This window comes from Homarus americanus, unplaced genomic scaffold, assembly GCF_018991925.1.
Source record: "Homarus americanus isolate GMGI-L3 unplaced genomic scaffold, GMGI_Hamer_2.0 scaffold57980, whole genome shotgun sequence".
In the NCBI taxonomy this organism is placed as follows: Eukaryota; Metazoa; Arthropoda; class Malacostraca; order Decapoda; family Nephropidae; genus Homarus; species Homarus americanus.
Window position 1 is genome coordinate 21,605,150 of NW_024716703.1, and position 24,591 is coordinate 21,629,740.

The 24,591-nt window shown below is 39.2% G+C and overlaps 1 protein-coding gene across 1 annotated transcript in view; it reads left to right on the top strand.

Annotated features, from left to right (window-relative positions):
• Positions 1-19,830, top strand: part of LOC121858332 (glucoside xylosyltransferase 1-like) — a 38,607-nt gene extending 18,777 nt beyond the window's left edge. Inside the window, exons 4-8 of the mRNA XM_042354718.1 lie at positions 736-847; positions 3,291-3,630; positions 8,240-8,413; positions 10,083-10,241; positions 19,397-19,830. Of these exons, the coding sequence (XP_042210652.1) occupies positions 736-847; positions 3,291-3,630; positions 8,240-8,413; positions 10,083-10,241; positions 19,397-19,576 (965 nt within the window). The 3' untranslated portion in view covers positions 19,577-19,830. The remainder of the gene's footprint in view (positions 1-735; positions 848-3,290; positions 3,631-8,239; positions 8,414-10,082; positions 10,242-19,396) is intronic.
• Positions 19,831-24,591: the final 4,761 nt, after the last annotated feature.

A 24,591-nucleotide genomic window follows, 5' to 3' on the forward strand; every position in this document is an offset into this window, starting at 1 on the left:
ACAAATATCAACTCTCGAGGGGTGGAGATGGGTGGGATGTCGACGTTGCATATCTGGACTATATCAGAAAAACTGGTTTTTAGAAAAAAACGTTTTTTTGTTCAATCCAGAATGCGATATTGTGTATAAGGGTCCGCTAGCTTAGGTCCAGATTATAATTATAAACTTTTTGGAATATTTTCCAATATTTGGAATATTTACCGGAAGGTAAAATGTTAATTTACATATCCCAATTAGGATACTCACTTTATTCTGATGATGAAGAAGGTCCTGGTTGTGGAGATTAACTAGGTGGGGGAGGGGACCCCAGTACCTGGGATTTCTGATTACTTTCAGCATGCAGGCCAGAGTTAGGTTTTTCTCTTCATAACTATTTTATTCATGTCCCCAGTAGCGGTTTCAGCCTTTCCAGGCGAACTTTAGCGAGACTGCTAGCCTTAGTGATCCTTCCGGACGCTGACCTTCCAGTCTTACTAGCAATCTAGAGTTAAGTTGGGATGAACCTTGTATCCTCAGTATGGGGGCATGTTCCCCTTGTCTCCTACCAATCGATTCCCATGTGTGCTTGTATTTTTTTTATGTTCAGTAGCTGGTGAACAATAATTATTCTTGTGTGTTTCATTGAATATTTGATCATGATGCAGAAACAAGAAATCTTTATAATTTTTAGTGAAATATATTGCAACACATTTGCATTGTATAATTTTACAGTATAAATTCCACTTGTCCATTCAGGAGAAGCAGATAACAGACAAGGTGGAAAGATCGCTTCAGATATAGACCGTCAACTACGCCAGACAGCCGTCCTGCTCAAGTCTGCAGCAGCTCTTTCATCTTCAGTACTTAGGTAAATATAATGTACGAGTTTTTGTATGAATTTAATATTTAGTAGAAGTGGGGAGAACTTTGGAAGGAGAGAGAACAGTAAAGAAAATAAATGATGTTATTGTATTGATATTGAAACAGTTTATTTACACAGTAAAATAGAGATAAAGATTGGGCGATAAGAACAATATTGACATGGCTGAGCCAATTGAGAGCCTGAGCCCTCAGTGGCACATGATACTGTATATACCTTAAGGAACTATTATACTGTATAACATTTAGTATCATCTGGATTACTTCAGTAAATGTAACATGGTGTTAGTGAAAATATATTAGAATGTCGCCACTAACTGTATATCACTTTTTATTTATTTATTTACAGTATTTACATTTTTGTATTTACAATTTTACTATAAATATTATGCCGAGGCATGATTTGGTATTATAATGTTTGTAAATTAGGTGTTTTGATTATTTTCTATTCCAAGCAGCAGTAATTTTGGCACGTTTAGGAGATTTTTGTGTATATTTTGATGTATTCGAAATAAGGCAAACAGAGTATTGGGTTTTATATCTAGAAGTGTAAGTAACAAGAGTGCAGAGGTCTTATTGCAACTATATCTTGCGCTAGTCAGGCCGCACCTCGATTATGCGGTTCAGTTCTGGTGCCCTTATTATAGAATGGATATAAATTCACTAGAGTCGGTGCAGCGAAGAATGACAAAAATGATTCCGGGACTTAGAAACATTCCATATCAGGATAGGTTAAAGAAACTTAACTTGCATTCCCTAGAAAGACGAAGAGTGCGGGGAGATATGATAGAAGTATTTAAGTGGGTGAAAGGAATCAATAAAGGGGATATAGATAAAGTTCTTATAATATCCGAGCAGGATAGGACTCGGAGCAACGGATTCAAGTTGGATAAGTTTAGGTTTAGGAGGGAGATAGGAAGAAACTGGTTCACAAATAGGGTGGTGGACGAGTGGAACAAGCTTAGCAACTTTGTAGTAAGTGCGGGAACTCTGGAAAGTTTCAAAAGGAGGCTAGATAGATTCATGGATGATAGAGTGGTAGTAACTCTCGACAGGAGCTGCCATGCACAGGCCAACCGGCCTATTGCAGACTCCTTATTTTCTTATGTTCTTATTACCTAAGTAAGAATTTTCTAGAATGTATTTCATAATTTTTGTTATGATTTATTTCTTATTGTGAGCCTCGATCAGAGTAGAACGTTCTAGAACTTCCCAGACATGTCTGGGTGGTGCTAGGGTAGTAAGGTGTTCTAGGATCGTCTGATGAGGTATATAAGCGGCAGCGGGCTGCCTAACCCCTGGCCTAACCAATCACCTCGACTCGGCTAAATGGATAGCCCAGAGAAAGCCCTCCTGCTATTACTCCCTATTACTTTACTTCCCGTTTCTATTCTTTCCTTCTCTCTTTCCTCTCCTCTCAGGGAAAAGTCATTTGCCACTTTACTTCATCATCATAACACAGTCTATCGTTTCTGCCCAGTGTGAAATACAAGCCTAGTGACAACTAAAGATTATTGTTGGGTAAATATTGTGGAATTGTCGTGAGCAATATAAAGTGAAAAGACTGGTAGTGTACTGACTGTATACATAATTCGAAGTGAGAAGCCCAGTTGTGAAGACATACTCTGTGAGCAGATTTGTGAAGGTTTAATGATTATTAAAGAGGACTACAGTTCACAAGTGTGTTTCTGTGACCTGGTGGAAATTTACTTGCCTGTTGTTTGTCTGTACACTGATACTGATCATCGGGAAATTACTGGAAACTCACGGGACAAGTCAAGAAACCTGAGGGCTAACCCTTTCCGAGTGAGAATCGTGAACTCTTGGAACAACCTGCCAGAGAATATTGTGATGGCACAGAGTATGAGCTGTTTCTAGAACAGACTTGACCAACACTTCAGCAGGTTTAGATACATTCAGGAGCCAGTGCATGCCCAGTACTTGCCAAAAATGCTTAACAGAGTCATAACCGTTTGCCCAAGCGGCTAACGAGCCGATCAGTGGCAAAGAGGACAAAAGTAAAAAAAAAAAGTATTTTGATGCCTGTATTTGTATCGGTTATGATTAAATTCTGATCCTCGCCTAAGAATACTGTATAAATATTTAAGTGGACAAAGAAAGTGTCACACATTTAATTTCTATATTTCTTGTACATTTTGAGGAGTACAGTATATTTATGATTTTACTTCTTGTCATCTAACCACTTAGCCATTTGTTGTTTGGGTGGTTGATCTCTTCTTTATTTTATTACGACCTGTATTATCTGGTGTTGGTAGAGGAGGAAACTGGAGTACAGTACACTGTAGAAAACCTGTAAGGTTTGGTAGGGTCACCCTTCTTGCACTCTGTCCCATGGCAGTGATTGTACAAAAATGTATATGGACATGGAAGATATTCCATGTTTGTTAACTTTCCACTATTGTCATTTCCAGGTTTAAAGTTGTGACGGATTCAGAAGACCTTTTCCATCAGATCACAAACTTAACCTCTTCCTGGCCTGCTGATTATCAGAAACGTATTTTGATGGACTACCATAAAGTGTGGTACCCAGCTGAGAGAAAAGACATGCGCTCTATGTTTCGTGTGTGTTCAACAGAGAGGCTCTTCATTCCTGAAATGTTTTCTGACCTTGATGCTGGGATTTACGTAGATACAGACATGCTTTTTCTGAGGCCACCTGAGCAACTATGGGAAGAATTTCAGAAGTTTAATGATGTCCAGTTAGCTGCATTGGCACCTTGCCTGTTCCACTATGATACCAATAGAAATAAGGTCAGTATTTTTAAACCAGTGTGAAATATAGTAATCTGAAAATACAGTAAATATTGTAGAGACTCAAATGAAAGTAAAAAACTTGTGTACTGGTAGGATGAATTTTATGTATATATTTTATGCTGTACAGTAAAATCAATGTACTCAATGTTATCCAGTATTGTCATGGAATAGTTAGTGAGAGGTGTAAGCAAGAGTAATGGAGAGAGAAGCAAGTTAGGTAAGTAGGTGTATAGGCTGCAAATGTTAGCGGAGTCAGCTTCAGTTTGTAGGCGATGTTGCTACTGAAAGATTTTGGTGGTGCAGCGGTAACATATGTCAAGGGTTCGATCCTTGGCCCAGGCACACATGAGAAGGATGTTCTACAATGTAACCCTCCCAAACATCACAAGTTTCCTGGTCCTCGGTTTCCTCCTGTACTAATACTGGATAGACCAACCGCCTGAACGGCTAGTAAACTGATAAGTGGCGAAAAAAAAAATAGAACAGCAGCAGTAGTGAACATGAAGTGGTAAGGAAATTAAGAAGATCCATGCCACTCATTATTTATTTCACCCTACCTTATAGAATAGTTTTAGCAGTTGTCAAGCGTTTTGACTTGAGATTTTTACAAAACAGTTGGGGAAGACAACCAACAGGTGAAATTTGATATTCCCCAATTCCATACAGAGGTGTAGTTGCAGTGTTTTTCGCGTATACGAAACTTTAATTTAAAAAACATCTGCACCATCTTTGTATTGCACTCTCCTTGTCATCTCTTGACACTTCCCAGTAACAAATGTCCTCTGCATATGCCACTATTTGAAGGGAAAGTTATTGAATATTAACTTCCTTAATATAGCTATGTATACTATGTGGAGAAGAGGCAATACAATACTGTCTTGCTAAATGCTAATTGTTATCTCGAACCAGTTTTCATGTTTATATGACGTATTAACTTATAATACCTTTTAATAATTATCATTTATTCTAAATTATATGTTTTTTGCCAATTGATAGGTACTGCTGATTGTCACATACCTGAAACAGTACTGTTGGCAAGTACAGTACTGGGCATTCACTGGCTCCTGAATGTATCTGAACCTGCTCCGGTGTTGGTCAATTCTGGCCAGATATTTAGACGGTCCGTCTCTCGTAACGATCTTCAAGAGAAGTGCTTCCCCATCTGGAGTATTGTCACCCCTGTCTGGTCCCCGAGATATGCTATGGACTGTCAGTTGGTTGAAAATATTCAAAGGAGGGCCACCAGACTGGTGCCTGCACTTCGGCACCTCAACTACCCTGAGAGATTGGAGCGCCTGAACTTGCCTAGCTTATACTACAGACGGGCAAGGGGCGACCTAATTGAGGTGTATAAGCATCTCAAGGGGCACTACTCAGTTGAGTGTCCTTACTTGGAGCTGGCGGACGCTCGCCCCACACGGTCACAGCTCAAGATTGAAGAAACCACAGGTCCAGAAAACTGTGAGGGCAAACTTTTTAGGAGTGAGAGTTGTGAACTCTTAGAACAATCTACCAGAAAGTGTTGTGTCGGCACCGAGTGAGAGCTCTTTTAAGACCAGACTTGACCAACACTGGAGCAGGTTCAGGTACATTCAGGAGCCAGTGTTTGCCCAGTACTTGCCAACAGTGCCTAACAGAGACGTGACCGATCGCCCAAGCGGCTAACGAGCCGATTAGTGGTGAAGAGGATAAAAGTAAAAAAGTAAAAAAGCAATGCATCATTTAAATTAGTCACAAGTATTCAAATTGGCATGTCCATTTCTTGTGAAGTCAGCGTTTAGGACACATGGAATGAATTACACATGGCCGTTAGACTTCAGTGGCTGGAGGCTTTGAGAGGCACTGTCCAATGATTTATGAGTTTCTTTAATACAAAAATGTCATTTCAATGTAGTCATCAAATTCTCTGAAGGATGCGTACCAAAGACGTGTAACTTCAATTTTGAATTGATATCTCGAAGCTTCACGAGAGGCAAAAACAGTTATCCTAGATTTGCCTGGGTGGTCACATGCATCCCTGGGACTTGGTCACAATTTTTGTGATAAGAACATAAGAACATAAGAAAATAAGGAGTCTGCAATAGGCCGGTTGGCCTGTGCATGGCAGCTCCTGTCGAGAGTTACTACCACTCTCTATCATCCATGAATCTATCTAGCCTCCTTTTGAAACTTTCCAGAGTTCCCGCACTTACTACAAAGTTGCTAAGCTTGTCCCACTCGTCCACCACCCTATTTGTGAACCAGTTTCTTCCTATCTCCCTCCTAAACCTAAACTTATCCAACTTGAATCCGTTGCTCCGAGTCCTATCCTGCTCGGATATTATAAGAACTTTATATATATCCCCTTTATTGATTCCTTTCACCCACTTAAATACTTCTATCATATCTCCCCGCACTCTTCGTCTTTCTAGGGAATGTAAGTTAAGTTTCTTTAACCTATCCTGATATGGAAGGTTTCTAAGTCCCGGAATCATTTTTGTCATTCTTCGCTGCACCGACTCTAGTGAATTTATCCATTCTATAATAGGGGCACCAGAACTGAACCGCATAATCGAGGTGCGGCCTGACTAGCACAAGATATAGTTGCAATAAGACCTCTGCACTCTTGTTACTTACACTTCTAGATATAAAACCCAATACTCTGTTTGCCTTATTTCGAACATTAACGCACTGTTTTCTAGGCCGTAGGTCCGGGCTTACAAGTACCCCTATGGCAGCAGGGTCTACCATTGGACACACATGCTTCCAATATCTTCCCAGGCGGTTAGCAGGATTTACTCTAAAAGCTTATGCTCAGACCAGTGGATATTTTTTTATTTATTTTTTTACTACTGTACACATTTATTTTAAAATATATAACTGGAAGACATGTGTGTCCCTTTCTCAAAATAACATTATTGGAATTTAGAAAAAAAAATGCCGATAACTAGAAACCCAATTTCTTGTGTTCAGAATGTACTAGAATGAACTATTTAAATATGTTTAATCTAGTAAAAATAGAAGCAGTAGAGTTATCGATAAATTTTCATATGTGAAATCTCCACATGAGTGAGAACTTTTAACATGAAAATTCAATTGTTTGTGAAAGGTCACCAAGAGAAATTGTAATGGGGTAATTTATTGACCATCTGTGTAAGTCCCCCCCCCCCTTTATACTGTATATATATATATATATATATATATATATATATATATATATATATATATATATATATATATATATATATATATATATATATATATATATATCATGTAGATCCACAATGAAAACGTGGATAAGATAAATCTGATATGTTACATAAATTTATTTGTCAGTGGCCCAAGGTTAAAAATGCTTTGAAAACCTTTGATCTAGATGTATGATAGTTATTTAGTGGGTCCTTTATTTTTGACCTGACCTAAACAAATTTTTCGAATGGTCTGAAAAATGGCAGATGAAATTCAACGTCGACAAATATAAAGTACTCAGTATAGGAGATGTAAACAGGGAAACCAGATACCAGATGAACAACGATGCCATAGAGAAATCCGACTGCGAGAGAGATTTAGGAGTAATGATAAGTAGGAACCTTAAGCCAAGTAAACATTGTGTTTTTGCTCGTAACAAGGCTAATAAAGTACTTGGATTCATACAAAGGAGTGTTAGTTACAAGACAAGCGAGGTAATCCTAAAACTGTATCTTGCTCTTGTGAGACCACACCTGGATTACGCAGTTCAGTTCTGGTCACCGTATTACAGAATGGATATAGAATCCTTGGAAAGAATTCAGAGGAGAATGACAAGACTAATCCCGGGCATTAGGAACCTTGAGTATAGAGACAGGTTAAAGCATCTTAATTTGCACTCCCTTGAGAGACGTAGAGCGAGGGGCGACCTGATAGAGGTGTATAAGTGGAAGGCAGGGCTAAACAAAGGGGACATTACAAAGGTACTCAAACTATCCAACCAGGAGCGAACTCGTAACAATGGTTTTAAATTAGACAAATTTAGATTTAGGCGTGAAATAGGTAAACACTGGTTTGGAAACAGAGTAGTGGATGAATGGAACAAGTTACCAAATATCATCATTAACTCGAATACGCTGAATTGCTTCAAACATAAGTTGGATGCTCATATGAGCAATAGGGGTTAGGTGTAAACGGGGCTGCCCAGTATGGGCCAATAGGCCCGCTGCAGTTTCCTCCGTTCTTATGTTCTTATGTGTGTGTTGGTGTGGGGATTAGTGGATGACATCATTATGACCTAACCTCATGTTTTTAAGGTCACCCTGTATATTTAAGCCTCTCTCTGTCCATGTAATCCAGTTCCCTCTGAAGATGTCTTGAATAAAGACGAAAGCTAAGGTGCTCCGTTGTTTCCCTTTTCCCGTGTGATTTTATCAAGATATATATATATATATATATATATATATATATATATATATATATGCACTAATTGTTTACATAATTGTATTAAAATATGACAGTGATGCTTTGTGAGATAAAAAGAAGTTACACAAAAATTATGTAAGGTTATTTGTTTTTGTAAGAGTGAGGATTTTTTTTACACAAAAATGTTTTGCTGATATGACATAACCATCTGAAATCATCTTCTCCCCTTCCTCAGCTCCCCTATTATGGCAAAACGGGGCTCAATGCTGGAGTCATGCTCTTGAACATAACTAGGATGAAGTCCTTTCCTGAAGGTGGCTGGATGCCTGCACTGATTAAAGTTTTTGATCGAATTAAAAAGAAGATGAAACTAGCTGATCAAGACATTATAAACGTTCTCTTCAGCAAGGTAAGAAAATTATGGCATGGTATATATTCAAGTACAGTGCTGTAATAGCAATTATAATTTCAGGGCAAGATAAGGGATATGAAGCAGTTAAGAAGAGAGTTATTAATTGCAGACTAAAATGTATTTTATCATACATCCTCCCTGAGCAAAATTTAGTGGGTGAAAGTAGGTTGTGGTTTGAACCATAAAATGTCTGTCATTGAAGATTTACTGTGCTTTTGATATGATATATACCAGCAGTTCCCAAACACGGAGTTGCTACCCCAAACGGGATCACAAGATGCATCATAAGGGGCCGCATAAAGGTCAAGGGGTTGATGGGGTTAGAAAAGTAATTACTTTTTTTTAAGATGTTATTTGGACAAGTAATTATACATATATCAAATTATTATCACACACACACACACACACACACACACACAGCCGTTTGGGAGGGAGCGTGTCGCGGTCACTTTTACCCTCAATATACCCTTCTCCCTCTGGCTGGGGAGGTGGGTTGTTGACAGCATACTCCAGGCAGAGGAGCTTTTAATTTTTTGCTGATAAAATGCCACTGACCTGACTTACGAAAATATAACTTGCATTGCTAAAGTTCTTGTAAGATAGAGCGATTCATTTGAGTATAAACGTCCCTTATTTTGCACCGTACATAATAATTTTAGAAATTAACTTAGTACATTTGAGTAAAGGTTCAAAGCTTTGTGACATCACTAATGTATAATGAGTCTCCATATGCCCTGGTTTATTCATTGATCAGTTGTCTAAGTGCAAAAGTAGCCCTATCGAGCTATCGTGTATTAATTAATTTTAAAATAGAAATTATAATGTAAAATATTACAAGACAATGGTTGAGTAGTGCTGTTAATGTGTGTGCTGTGTATGTTTCTTGGCATGTCACATCACCACCTGACTCCAGAACAAACTCATCAAATTCTCCAAATCCTACAATGTGCTTGGCAAGCTCAAAACACACACACACACACACGGAAATTGGCCGTTTTGGGGGGGGGTGCAGTCACTTTTACCCCCAATAGACCCTTCTCCCTTCAGCTGGGAGGAGGTGGGGAGATTAAAGCACGTATACTCAAGGATTATCAAAGCAGAAGAGTTTTATTGTTTTGTTTATAAAATGCCACTGACTTAACTTAGGAGAATATAATGTGCATTACTGAAATTCTTGTAAGATAGCGATTAATTTGAGTATAAACATACCTTATTTTGCTCCACACTTAATAATTTTAGTAATTAACTAGGTACATTTGAGTACAGGTTCTGATAATTTATGTGGTTGCAGTTTCAAAGCTTTGTGACATCACTAATGTGCAATGAGTTTCCATATGCCCTGGTTTATTCATTGTCAAGCTATCATATATCAATTAATTTTAAAATATAAATTATAATGTAAAATGTTATGAGACAATGGTTTAGTAGTGCTGTTAATGTGTGTGCTGTGTCTTGGCATGTCACCTCACCACCTGACTCCTAAGTCTTCATCAACATTTTCAAATCCTACTATGTGCTTGGCAAGGTCAAAACACACTCACACACATGGGAATTAAGACAACAAACATCCAGTCAGCTCACTAGTTCTGTTCCCTGTTGTGCATTGATTAACCTAAAAAAATAACACTTTTTTCATTAACTTCTAATTTTGTGTCTTGTCACACAGTACCCTGAACTTATGTATGAACTGGGATGTGAATGGAACTACCGGATATTCCAGTGTTCAAAGGGCACCAACAAGTGTCCTGATGCTGCTACAAATGGAATTTCGCTCCTGCATGGCAATGCCTTGGCATTTGTTAGTGGAGAAGAAATGAAGATACAAGTAAGAAGTTATCATAGTATAATTTAACAGTTAAATAGTTTTATTGAATTTGCAGAGCTGTAAAGTAACTAAATAACTTAACCTGAGTACGTACTATATTCGAGTAACATTTTTGCGTATTTACTTTTTAAAAAATACTCAAAATTTTTAGTACTTAAATTTTCTAATATTTTTACTCCAATACAATTGAAAACAAAAATCGTTACTCGTTACATGCAAACTAATAATATATTTTTAAATTAATTAATTAATTATTAACCAATGACCATAGTAAAAGAGTTGTGTAGGTGGAAGGTATGGTGTGGGTGGAGCCATGAGGAGTACAGGTACAGTGTGGGTGTGGGGGGAGACCACACCAAGGTCAGGTCATGTCAAGTGGCAGTGTCCAAGACAGTGGACTTTCCCTTGGGTCTTCTTGTGTTCATTAGCCCCTTAGCTACCCACCTTACCTAGCCTACCCTCTTATCCCCCCTCCACTATCGAATCCCCTCTCTTCTCCCCCACCTTTCCTTCAGGGGCTTTTTCTAAAATGCTTTTCATAATTCCGTCTTTGATATAAAGCCTGTATCTATACATATGCATGAGACTTTTACATTGTGTAGCTCATAAGTCATGTCATCCATTGTAGGAATCAAGCCAAGGTTACATGCAGTAGACACTTTGATGCCATTATCATGTAGGGTGATAGAGCATTCGCTTTTGAACCATATTATTCCTCACATTCATGCAAAGTTTTTTGGGGACAATACAGCATGGAGGATTCTGATATCATTGCAAACCCCAGCCACCAAAAACACACACTGCATTATGTCATGATTATCTAATAATAATAATGTAACCTATTATATCAAATAATGTAAAACTTGATTGAAAGTTTAAGATTATTTAATATTTAAGTTTACAGTACTGAATACTGATAGCAAGCAAAACTGATAAAAAACCTGTAAGACTAAAGAGTCAAGACTCAAGATTAGACAATACATGAAACCTTTAAAGATGAGGACCCAGTAAATCCGGATTTCAGAAGATTCTGACAAAAAAAATGGGGGATTCTGGGCTAAGTAGCCTCCCTAAGAAGCATTCCCAAAACAAGGTGAAGGTAGTTTTAGGCTTAAAGTTTTTCTCTTATAAAATGTCAGACTAAAATTACCAGAATATAACTTACATTGCTGGAATCCTTGCAAGACAGTGAATAATTTGAATATAGTCATCATATATTTTGCACAAGAGATAAAAAAGTTGTAGTCCTATAGTGTACTGTAGTACATTTCAGTACAAATTTTTCAACTTGTGTTTTTGGGTGGATATACGTAACTTTCTTCCATTTATTTTTACTCATTTACATGCACTCTCTACCCTAAATACATACTGTGAAAAAGGTAAAAGAAATAATTGTCCTAAGGGCAAACCTGTACAGTACTCCAATGTACTAAATAGTTACTAAAACATTCATGTCTAGTGCAAACTATAGCATTCTGGTGTCCTTATTATAGAATGGACATAGATTTTTTGGAGAGAGTACAAAGAAGAATGACAAAAATGATCCATAATATTAGAAACCTTCCATATGAAGAAAGACTGAAAAGCTTAGGCTTACATTCATTAGAGAGGCGTAGAGTTAGGGGAGATATGATAGAGGTGTACAAGTGGGTAAGTGGGATTAACAAGGGTAAAATGGAAGATGTTCTGAAGCTCAGTAATAACGAAATAACTAGAACAAATGGCTTTAAATTAGATAAATTCCGATTAAGAAAGGATATAGGCAAGCACTGGTTTGGTAATAGAGTTGTGGATATGTGGAATAGGCTACCGAGTGCTATAGTAGGATCGGGTACGCTAGGGAGCTTCAAGACGAAGTTGGATAGGCACATGGAAGTGCTGGGATGGGTGTGAAAGGGATCTGCCCTGTATGGGCCAGTCGGCCTCCTGCAGTATCCCACTTTCTTATGTTCTTATGTTTGTATTCAAATTAATCAATATCTTACAAGAATTCCAGCAATGTAAGTTATATTCTCCCAAGTCAATTCAGTGACATTTTATAAGCGAAATACTTAAACTCCATCTACATGACAGATAAATAAATACCACTTGGTATCCTTCGTCGCTGGCAGGTCAATACCTTACCTTGTGGGGAACGGGTTGTTTGGTTCACACTCAGGATGGGATGTAGAAAGGAAACTCTCAATGTGCTCTCTGTATACATGTTGTATTGGATGTACAATGCAGCTTGGTGCTGGGAAGGCAGCATGGTTACAAGCGTGATGTAGAGAGAGCTGGTTGGTGAGGGTGCTCAGAGGAGGACAAGTTTGTGGGTCGCCATGCTCGCCAGCGGGAGCGAGGGCCGCCAGGCAGCGGCGGAGGAGGTGGTGTTGCTTGCTGCGGCTGTAGCTAGAAGAAGGGAGAGGTCACCATGAGGTCAGGTCTTAAATAGCGGAGGTAGGCGTGGCTTAGTAGTTGACCTCCGTGATGTATGGCGGCGCTGGTTGACCCAGACCACGAGGCAAACACTGGGGAATTTGCGGGGTCGGCTTCTCAGCGACACACAGCGTTTGTAGGGGAGGGATCCACTACAATACTCCCTCCTTCCCTCCAGGCGGTGTAGTATACTTGTTGTCTGCAGGGTTGCATGGCACATGTGAGGCAGAACGGGCGGTGCATTCCACATGTGAGCCATAACGGCGAGGGCGTGGATAAGCCGGCCGCTTTAGGAGACAACTGTCTAGATACACAATATCTGTTGGAGTAGAGAGGGAGAAAAAGGGTGTGTGGAGGCGATGAATGTTGTGCTTCCCTCACGGCAGGTACAGAGTCCTCAGATGCGCCTGCTGGGGTGTGTGGGCCTGGGTCAGGAGCAGGGGCTGCGTCAGCAGAATCGGATGAGGGCTCGTGACAGCAGCTGGGTCCACGACAGCAGCAGGGTACAGGACAGTAGCAGGGAGTACCTGAGGGAGAAAAGAGGGGTATCCGCACTCAGACGCATGGGTCGCGTCAGGAGCAGGGGCTGCATCAGGAGGAGCGGCAAGGGGTACTGCTGGGCTGGGGGCTGCGTCTGAGGCAGGACGGGTGTATTGTGGTCGGTAGGACGTGGTGCTTGGGGCAGGAAGAGGAGCGGCTGTCTGCTTTGAGTAGCAGAGCTGCTCTAAGGGTGTCTAACCTGTAGTGTACAGACAGTAGCTGTAGAGCCGATGACAGCTGCTTCTGTGTGGATAAGCCAGTCTTCCATGTTGCTTGAAGACTGGGAGAGTGATCGGTTTCTCCTCCATCCTGTGTGAGTGCGAATCTCCGGGGTCACCATTTGTGGTTCACACTCAGGATGGGAAGGAGAAAGGAAACTCACAATGTGCTCTCTGTATACATGTTGTATTGGATGTACAATGCAGCTTGGTGCTGGGAAGGCAGCATGGTTACAAGCGTGATGTAGAGAGAGCTGGTTGGTGAGGGTGCTCAGAGGAGGACAAGCTTGTGGGTCGCCATGCTTGCCGGCGGGAGCGAGGGCCGCCAGGCAGCGGCGGAGGAGGTGGTGTTGCTTGCTACGGCTGTAGCTAGAAGAAGGGAGAGGTCACCATGAGGTCAGGTCTTAAATAGCGGAGGTAGGCGTGGCTTAGTAGTTGACCTCCGTGATGTATGGCGGCGCTGGTTGACCCAGACCACGAGGCAAACACTGGGGAATTCGCAGGGTCGGCCACTCAGCGACAAACAGCGTTTGTAGGGGAGGATCCACTACAACCTCACCCTCCACCCCTTGCCTGGCTGTCAACATCTCCCCCCTTGCCTGGCTGTCAACACATCTCCCCCCTTCCCAGGGATGAAGGTAGCTTTAGGCTTAAAATTTTTATTGTATACAATTCCACAGACTAAACTTAGCAGAATATAATTCGCATTGATGGAATCCTTGCAATATAGTGAATAATTTGAGTATAGACATTACATATTTTGCAAAAAAATATATATATTTTGAGTCCTTTAGTCTAGTTACCTAGTACAAATGTGTATTGTAATATGTTGCTCAAAATTATGGCCTTTTCACTGGAAAAAGTCTGTATAACTAACCCCAGTAGTCAGGATAATATGTACTGTATTTTTGGTGTTTTTTATATCATTATTTATCGTTTTTATACATTTAGTACATTCGCCGGAAGATTCGACAATCGGCTTTTCCTGACAGGTGATGCCCCTTTTTGGTCTGGATCTTCAGGATTCACTGGAGTCACAATATTAAAGTTATAACTAATAGATCAACATACACACCTACATATAAATTAGTCAGTTGGTACCAATCACCATATAGTGTTGTCATTCAGATTTACCTGATTCCTAGTTCAGGATAAGGCCAGGCCAAGGTGCAAATATTACAAGGGAAATTACAACGGGATGAGGGAAGAGATGAGGGGTATCAACTGGCCTGACTCATTAAGGCACAAGAACGCAGACACTACGCTGAATATCATAACTAATAAAGTGACCCATTTGATCGATAAATATATACCAAAGACTAAACCCAGTGCCTCTAGGAATACGAGGGAATCCCTACACATGAACCATGCAGCGGTCGACAAGGTTAAGAAGAAAACCCAGAAATTCAAGACGTGGGTTAGGTCAAACGATGAGCAGGACAGGAGGATGTATGCAAGAGCCAGAAACCAAGCAAAGATAGAGTGTAGAAGGCCTGAAAAGGAGTTCCAGAGGCTGATTGCAAGCGAGGTCAAGTCAAACCCAAAGGCGTTTTACCGCTATGCAAAGTCGAAATTAAAAACGCGAATAGGAGTATCAGACCTGAGGCTTGAAGATGGTAGTTACACAGATTCTGACCAGGATAAAGCTGAGGCATTGAACAGCTTCTTTTCCTCGGTGTTCACAAGAGAGGATGCGATTACCCTACCTGCGTTTGAGGACAGACGGCTTACTCCTCAGCAAGTGTGGCTCGAACCACTGCGACACTGATCAGTGGCTCATCAGAGCAGAGCTCTCACTTCACGATGCCCAAAATGGCAAAGGCAGCAAGCCTCCAGAAGAGGTTTTAACACTAAGCGTCTGGAGGATCTAGTGGTAACACATGCTTTCAGAGAGCAGCTCGAACATGGGCTGATGAACAACCTGACAACAAACAGCCCAAATCCAAGTGCCAAATGGGATATTCTCGACTCTGTCATGACAAAAACCTGCAGAGAAAGAATACACCAGGGCTGGTTTGATGAATATGACCCGGGTTCCTTGAGAACCGATCTCTCGCTCTTTCTCTACCAATAGTGGTGTCCCTCAGGGTTCTGTTCTTTCACTTACTCTCTTCCTTCTTTTTATCGATGATTTACTTCACACTGACTAATTCTATTCATTATTTTGCTGATGATTCTACTCTTCACCTTTTTCCCTTCCCCCTAATTCTCAAACGAGATCTGTTTCTAGAGCTGATATCATTACATCTATCAATGCGGATCTGTGCAGCATCTCCGAATGGGGAGGTAGAAACTTGGTTAAATTCAATACGTAGTAATAAAACTCGGTATTTACCAATTACACTTTCCAAATCAGATGATCTCCCACCGATCACATTTCAGGACGCAATCATTCTGCCAAATTCTAAAATAGATATGCGAGGCCTTGCCATTTCGTCTAATATGTCATGGAAGCCACACATCCTCAACATTGCTAAAACTGCCTCCCAAAAGCTGGGAATGCTGTACAGATGCCTTAGCTACTTTACTCCTGAACAGTTGCTTCAAGTATATAAGGGATTCATTCGTCCTAACTTGGAGTACTGATCTCATATTTGGGGTGGCTCTTCTTCTGTCCAATTGTTTGATAGGGTGGAATCAAAGGCATTTAATCTTATTAACTCTCCTCCTTTAGTCAGTAATCTTCCTTCCCTCTCTCTTCACTGCAATGTTGCTTCACTCTCTCTCTTTTTACAAGTACTTTAACGGGCAATGTTTGATGGATTTGGCATCCCAGAATCTCAATGTGGCATTAGACCATCACGTAGCACCACTGACATGATCTTTGCTGCCCGTCAGATACAGGAAAAGTGCAGAGAACAAGTTCGTGACCTGTACATGGTTTTCATCGACCTAACCAATGCCTTCGACTCGGTCATCAGGGAAGCACTCTGGCGAACCATCAGCCGTTTTGGCTGCCAACCAAAATTCATCGCCATTGTGAGGCAACTCCATGATGGCATGAACAGCAGTGTCCTGCACAATGGTACCCAGTCTGAGTTCTTCCCCATCCAAACAGGGATTTAACAAGGGTGTGTACTGGCACCAACTCTCTCTTCCATTTTCTTGGCTGCCTTCCTTACTCGTGCCAGCTCCAATTTAGCCGGCGGGGTGGACATTGCGTACCGGATGAAGGGTCTTTTCAACATAAGACGATTCCAGGCAGGAACAAAGGTGTCGGCAGCTTCCATTGCTGAGCTTCAGTATGCAGACGGCCTCACCCTTGTCGCTCACACTGAACGTGACCTTCAGGAGATCCTGAACACCTAGGCAGATGCGTATGCACACTTCGGCCTTGAGGGGCATGTACGTAAGACTCAGATTCACTTTCAGCCTGCCCCTGGTTCAGTCACACACCGTTAAGCTGGATGGATATCCAGCTTAACGATACTACCCTCTCTAATGTTACCCACTTTCGGTATCTCGGCTCCCACCTGTCCACCACCGTGGACATGGATGAAGAGATTCTGCATCGGATCAAATGGGCATCTCGAGCCTTTGGCAGACTCCAAAACCGTGTCTTCAGCTGTAGGGAGTTGAAATTATCTACAAAGTTACATGTATATCGAGCAGTAGTCCTCCTCACCCTGCTATATGGCAGTGAGATATAGGTCACACACAGGAGGCACCTTAGGCACTTGCAAACTTTCACCAACGTAGTCTATGTTCCATCCTCTGAGTTCGCTGAGAAGACAAGAGAACAAATGCCAGTATTCTTGCTGACACCAACTGTAGGAGCATCGAGGCTACGCTCGACTGGCCATGTTACCCGCATGGACGACAGTAGACTGCCAAAGCAGCTAATTTGCAGTCACCTAACGAATAGTAAATTTAACGCTGGCGGGCAACTGAAAAGTTACAAGGATAATCTTAAGACAAACCTGAAAAAGTGCCAAATCAACCCCCTCACCTGGGAGACGATCTCTCCACATATTAACGCTTGGAGGATCACCACACAAGAAGGTGCCAATACTTTCGAGGTAGCCCAACTGCATAGAGAGGCAGACAAGCACCAACGCCGGAAAGACGCTGCCGCCGCCCCTCCCACACCAGATGTAACTTCCCCTCATGTGCAACTTTTGTGATCGACCCTGCCTGTCCTGTATTGGCCTCTTTAGTCGCCTCAACTCTCCAACGTAGGTGACATCCTTAATAACTCGTATCATGGTATCATAGCTGTATGATCGTCATAGTCAATTCCAAGTAGTAATAATGTGTGTCACACACAGGGTGGTGAAATGCATCTAGTGTGGCAGCACTATGTCAGTGTCAAGGTGCAAACACTGCTTGCTCCCTCTCGCTTTCAGCTGCCACCGCTGGCTAGCCCTCGTGGCGAACAGGGAAGCAGCTTGCATAAGTCTTCCCCTGCCAGTACACAGCCTCTTCACCACCAAGACTCCTACTGGGCTTCCTCGTGGTAACACACGGTAACTGGGTGCTTCCTTGGCCCAGGCTAGACCAACTGGGGATCTCTGAGTAGCAGTGGGCCCCAAGAGGGACGCGCCCCACTGGCATGTGGACACGTTCTGGCGCCGACCCTGCTGTCATGTGGATTAACCTTGGTAGGTGTAAGGCTACAGGAGTAAACCCCGAACGAAAACTCTGCAGTGGAGCCCCGTGAGGCACTCGTTACATACCCGAGATACGATGTGAGAGCATCAGAAAAGTGTCCCTCTCCCTAGCACACTCCGTTATATACGAGGTAACTGGCAACTTCAGGCATGCCGAACGGGAAATTCACCCATTGACATGCACTTCATTTAAATCAGTTGCTGTACATTTGGCTATGAAAATCAGTGTCATGGGTCTGATCAATTTCTTGCATCTACAATATTGTTAAAGTTTATCGTTAGATCCTCGAGACAAGAAGACTGACATATTCTTTCAGGATATTAATTACTTTCTAGAATAAAAAACTGACAATAGTTTCAATACAAACATCATATTCTCTGATGACTGGGAATCAAAATGATCTAATTTCAGTTGCAATTTGGAAACTCAGGGCATCCTTACGTACGATGTCAGGGATTCGTCACTTCTACTGGCAGACTCTACACTAACAAATTTGGCAATTTTACTAAACGTAAATACAGTTGAAGCTTTCAACATCGCTCACACGGGGATCTTGAATATTTCACCTGTAATCAGACATATCTAATTTAATGTAACATATACGCATTCAGTTGCAATTTCAAATTTCATAACATGATATGTACTAGGGAATATTAGAATCTCGGTACTACTTGAGAGAAAACGGAGGACTCAGACATACTGAAGTGGTGAGAAAATGAACGTCTCTACTGGGGGACTCAAGAAGTTACAGCCATTGAGTATAATACGAATCGTCTGATTTTACATTAACATAGCAACAAACAGCGTCACACAGTCCCCTAAAAGCCTCGTATAGCCCCTACCAGTCTCGGGCATTCTGTGGAAATGATACAGTCCCTGCAACCTCACACTGTTCACTGGCAGCCTCATAGTCCCATAAAAGCTTTGCATACCCCTTAACAGTCACACAGTCCCCTAGCATACTCTTACAGTCCTCAGAATCCTCACACTGTCCCTTAGCATCTCCACACAATCCCTTAGTATTTTTGCACATTCCCTTTAGTATCTTCACACAATCCCCTAGCAGCCTTACACAGCCCCTGACAAGAGAGAGACTGTGCAACATGGAGAGTTACCATCGAGTAACTGTTGCCATGGGCGTCTTTATAGCTGAATTATCGATTTAGTACTTCTGGTTTGCCACACAATCTCAAGGTTCCACATTGTGCAACTGCAGAGAAGATGAAAGGCATTAATAGCTTTCAAATATAAATTATATACCTTAGTGTTTCTCTGAATGATAAAACATGGTGTAAAATAATTAACAATAAATACTTCATGTTTCAACTAATCACAGTAAAAACAAAAAATAATAATTTGTTCTTTCTCAAGGCTGTGTTTGAGGCATGGGAACGACATGTGATGGGATCCTCAGTAAGCACTCTCCTGACCACCTTGCAACAAGATCTCGAGTCTGTCAGCACAAAGCATCTGCCGTCAAAGTGTGCTCGTATCAGTAATATAGACAGCTTTTTTATTAAAGAGCTTCAGAAGTATGTGTTAAGGAAATAGCTGTAGGGTTACTGAGCTTCAAATAGCCCTGGACAAGACAATGAATAATTATGGGGGCCTTCCCCTAATTGTTTTTATCTGTTACTAAAGGTACAGGTATGAGTTTTTAAGAATGATTAAACAATAAGATCTGATATGTGCAGAGACCAAAGTTCTTCCATTGGTGAAAATATCGCCTATTTATTGACAATTTGTTGTATGTTGCATATCAAATGGCAGTTACTTTGAAATACTGCAATAAAAATATTTATTTCTACTTTTTCTAATTCTGTCCTTTAAGTAAAAGTAGCTGAACAGTCAGGGTCAAGCCAATAGGCAGTTCTAATTGGCTTTATTATCAGGGTACAACTCCTGACTGGCCAGCAACTGGCGGAAGTAGATGATCGACTTTTTGGGAGATATTAGCATATTTTCCAAAGTAGATTATCATGGAAAACGGGAAATTTGTATCACATAAAATGTGAAATATTTCTCCTTTCTGGGAAAGTTGGTTATCTACTTAGCATAGAAAACGGGAAATTTGTATCATAGAAAATGAGAAATATCTACTTTCCGGGAAAGTTGGTTACCTACATTCCCGAAAAGTAGATTATCTACTTTTCGGGAAAGTAGATTTTCGACTTTTCGTGGAAGTAGATTATCGATTTTTTGGGAGATATTAACATATTTTCAAAAGCAGATTATCATAGAAAACGGGAAATTTGTATCACAGAAAATGTGAAATATTTCAACTTTCTGGGAAAGTTGGTTATCTACTTCTTATAGAAAACGGGAAATTTGTATAATAGAAAATGGGAAATATCTACTTTCTGCGAAAAAAAATGCTTTAAGGCATAAGACTTACAATTTTTGTCATTTTCGGCCAAAAACTGGATTTTGTTCAAAACTTCAGTATAGGTACTCCTGAATGTGCTGCTTAAGGATCTTTTAACCAAAATTTGATATCTTGATTATAACTTGTTCAAATGGCATTTAGAAAATGTTCAAATGATTTTTAGAATATTTTAATTACTTTTGCAATGCTAATTACTCGTCACTTATGGGTTTTCGAGGTCATTTCTTGGTGCTTGTGTATTATTCTGGATGTACGTAAGTAGTTAGGCACATTAAATTTTAGTTCAGAGAGAAAAAGTATTTTTGGCCAAAAATCCTTTCAGGCAATAGACTTACAATTTTTTTCATTTTCGGCCAAAAATGGATTTTGTTCAAAATTTCAGTATAGGTACTCCTGAATGTGCTGCTTAAGGATCTTTTAACCAAAATTTGATATCTTGATTATAACTTGTTCAAATGGCATTTAGAAAATGTTCAAATGATTTTTAGAATATTTTAATTACTTTTGCAATGCTAATTACTCGCCACTTATGGGTTTTCGAGGTCATTTCTTGGTGATTGTGTATTATTCTGGATGTAATTAAATAGTTAGGCACATTAAATTTTGTTCAAAATTTCAGTATAGGTACTTCTGAATGTGCTGCTTAAGGATCTGTTAACCAAAATTTGATATCTTGATTATAACTTGTTCAAATGGCTTTTAGAAAATGTTCAAATGATTTTTAGAATATTTTAATTACTTTTGCAATGCTAATTACTCGCCACTTATGGGTTTTCGAGGTCATTTCTTGGTGATTGTGTATTATTCTGGATGTAATTAAATAGTTAGGCACATTAAATTTTGTTCAAAATTTCAGTATAGGTACTCCTGAATGTGCTGCTTAAGGATCTGTTAACCAAAATTTGATATCTTGATTATAACTTGTTCAAATGGCTTTTAGAAAATGTTCAAATGATTTTAGAATATTTTAATTACTTTTGCAATGCTAATTACTCGTCACTTATGGGTTTTCGAGGTCATTTCTTGGTGCTTGTGTATTATTCTGGATGTACTTAAATAGTTAGGCACATTAAATTTTAGTTCAGAGAGAAAACGTATTTTTGGCCAAAATTCCTTCCCTGAATACGTCTGCTTACGATCTGTTAACCAAAATTTGATATCTTGATTATAACTTGTTCAAATGGATTTAGAAATGTTCAAATGATTTTTAGAATATTTTAATTACTTTGCAATGCTAATTACCGCCACTCATGGTTTTGAGGTCATTTCTTGGGGTTAGTATTATTCTGGATGTACAAAATAGTTAGGCACATTAAATTTTAGTCTAGAGAGAAACGTATTTTAGTCAAAAACTTTGGTTATAGACTTACAATTTCGTCATTTCAACAAAAATGGATTTTGTTCAACATTTCAGGTAATCCTGAAAAGTGTTGTTAAAGGATCTATAACCAAAAATTTGACATTCGATAATCTGTCTAAATGGTTAGAAAATGTTCAAATGATTTTAGAATATTTAATTACTTTTGCAGTCACAATTACTCGCCACTTATGGGTTTTGTTGCTTGGTGCTTGTATTATTCTGATGTACTTAAATAGTTAGGCAATACTAAATTTTAGTTCAGAGAGAAAACGTATTTTTGGCCAAATCTTAAAGCTATAGACTTCATACCTGTCATTCTACCAAAAATGACTGTTCAAAATTTAAAGACACAATCCTGAAAAAAAAGTGCTAACGATCTGTTAAATAAAATTGACATCTTTACTATAACTTGTCCAAATGGCTTTTAGAAAAATGTTCAAAAATGATTTTAGAATATTTTAATTACTTTTGCAATGCCAACTACCGCCAATTGCGGTTTTTATAATATTTTGGTGTAGTCATTATTCTGATAACTTAAATAGTTAGTAACATTAAATTTCAGTATCAGCAGAGAAAAATATATTTTGGCCAAAAAAATCCTTAAGGCTATAGACTTACAATTTTTTCTATTTCGGCCCAAAATGGATTTGTTCAAATTTCAGTATAGGTACCCTGAAAAAGTTAAAAAATGATCTATTAACCAAAAATTTGATATCTTGATTATAACTATTCAAATGGCTTTAGAAAAATGTCCAAATGATTTTTAGAATATTTTAAATACTTTTGCAAATGCTAATTACATCGCCACTATGGGTTTTCGAGGCCATTTTTGTGCTTGTGCATTACACGTACTATAAAAGAAAGGCTATTAAATTTAGAAGAGAAAACGTATTTTTGGCCAAAAACCTTTGGCATTATAGACTTCACAATTTTCGCCATTTTGGCCAAAAATGATTTTGTTCAAAATTTCATACAGGCACCTGAATGTGCTGCTTACGATCTGTTAACCAAAATTTGACATCTTGACATAACTTCGTTCAAATAGCTTTTAGAAAATGTTCAATGATTTTTGGTAATATTTAATTACTTTTGCAATTGCTAATTACTTCGGCCACTTATGGGTTGAGGTCATTTCTGGTGCTAGTATTATTCTACGTACTAAATAAAGTTGTGTTAATAAATTTTGAGAAAACGTATTTTTTGGTCAAAATCCTTTAATAGATTTACAATTATCTTCATTTCTGGCCCAAAAATGGATTTTATCAAAATTTCGTTACAGGTGTACTCCTGAATGTGCTGCTTACGATCTGTTAACCAAAATTCTGATATTCCGGATTATAAATCAGGTTCAATGGTTTTTAGGAAATGTTCAAGGATTTTAGAATATTTTAATTACTTTAGGTAGCTTGAATACTGCCACTTGCGGGGTTTTCGAGGTCATTTTTGGTGCTTGTATTATTCGGGACACTTAAATAGTTAGCACATGTAATTTTAGTTCAGAGAGAAACGTATTTTGGCCAAAAATCCTTTAAGGCTATAGACTTGCCACTCGTCATTTCGCCGTAAAATGATTTTGTCTAAAATTTCAGTATAATTTGAATGTATAAGCGGCTTACGATCTGTTAACCAAAAATTGAAGTTATCTTGATTATAATCTTGTTCAAAACAAGCTTTTAGAAAATGTTCAATGATTTTGGGAATATTTTTGCATCATTTTGTAATGCTAATTACTCGCCACTTATGGGTTTTCGAGGTCATTTCTGGCGTTGTGTGTATTATTCGATGTATTTTAAATAGTTAGTAAGCATTAAATTTTAGTTCAGAGAAAACGTATTTTGGTCAAAATTCTTTTATGTTATAGACTTATTAATTTTTTCTATTTCTGGCCAAAATGGATTTTGTTCAAAATTTCAGCATATAGGCATCTCTGAATGTGCCGCTTACGATCTGTTGAACCGTAATTCTGATATCTTTAGATTATATCTTTGTTCAAAATGGCTTTGTGAAAACAAGTTCAAACGATTTCAGAATATTTTAATGATGCGAGAATGCCAATTACCGCCACTTGGCGGGTTTTCGGGAGGTCAGCTTTGTGCTTGTGTATTATTCTGATGCAATTTATATAGTTAGCAAGATTAAATTTCAGTTCAGAGAGAAACGTATTTTAATAAAAAACTTTAAGGCTATTATAGACTTAATTTTCGTCATTTTCAATAAAAATGGATTTTAATTCGCCCCAGCATAGGTACCCTGAATGTGCTGCTTACGATCTGTTAACCAAAAAATTCTGACATCGGACAGAATTTGTTCAATGGCTTTTAGAAAATGTTCTGTTTGAGTTTTTAGAATATTTTAATACTTTTGCAATGCTAATTACTTCCGCCACTTATGGTTTTTCGATAGCTGGCTTTTGGTGCTAGGATTATTCGATGCATTAAATAGGTAGTATAAATGGTTTGGCCGTAACTTTTAAGGCTATAGACTTGCCAATTATCTTCATTTTCGGCTCAAAAATGGATTTGTTCGTACTTCAGTATAGGTACTCCTGAATGTGCTGGTTACGATCTGCTAACCAAAATTTGATATCTGATTAGAATCTCTGTTCAAATGGCTTAGAAATGTTCAAATGATTTAGAATATTTTGTAATTACTTTTGCAATGCTAATTACTTCGCCACTTGGCGGGTTTTCGAGGTTTATTTTGCGTTGTGTATTATTCCTGATGAATAAATAGTTAGTACATTAAATTTTAGTTCAGAGAGAAAACGTATTTTCTACAAAAACTTTTAGCAACATGTAACCGAACGAAGCATGTATCGAT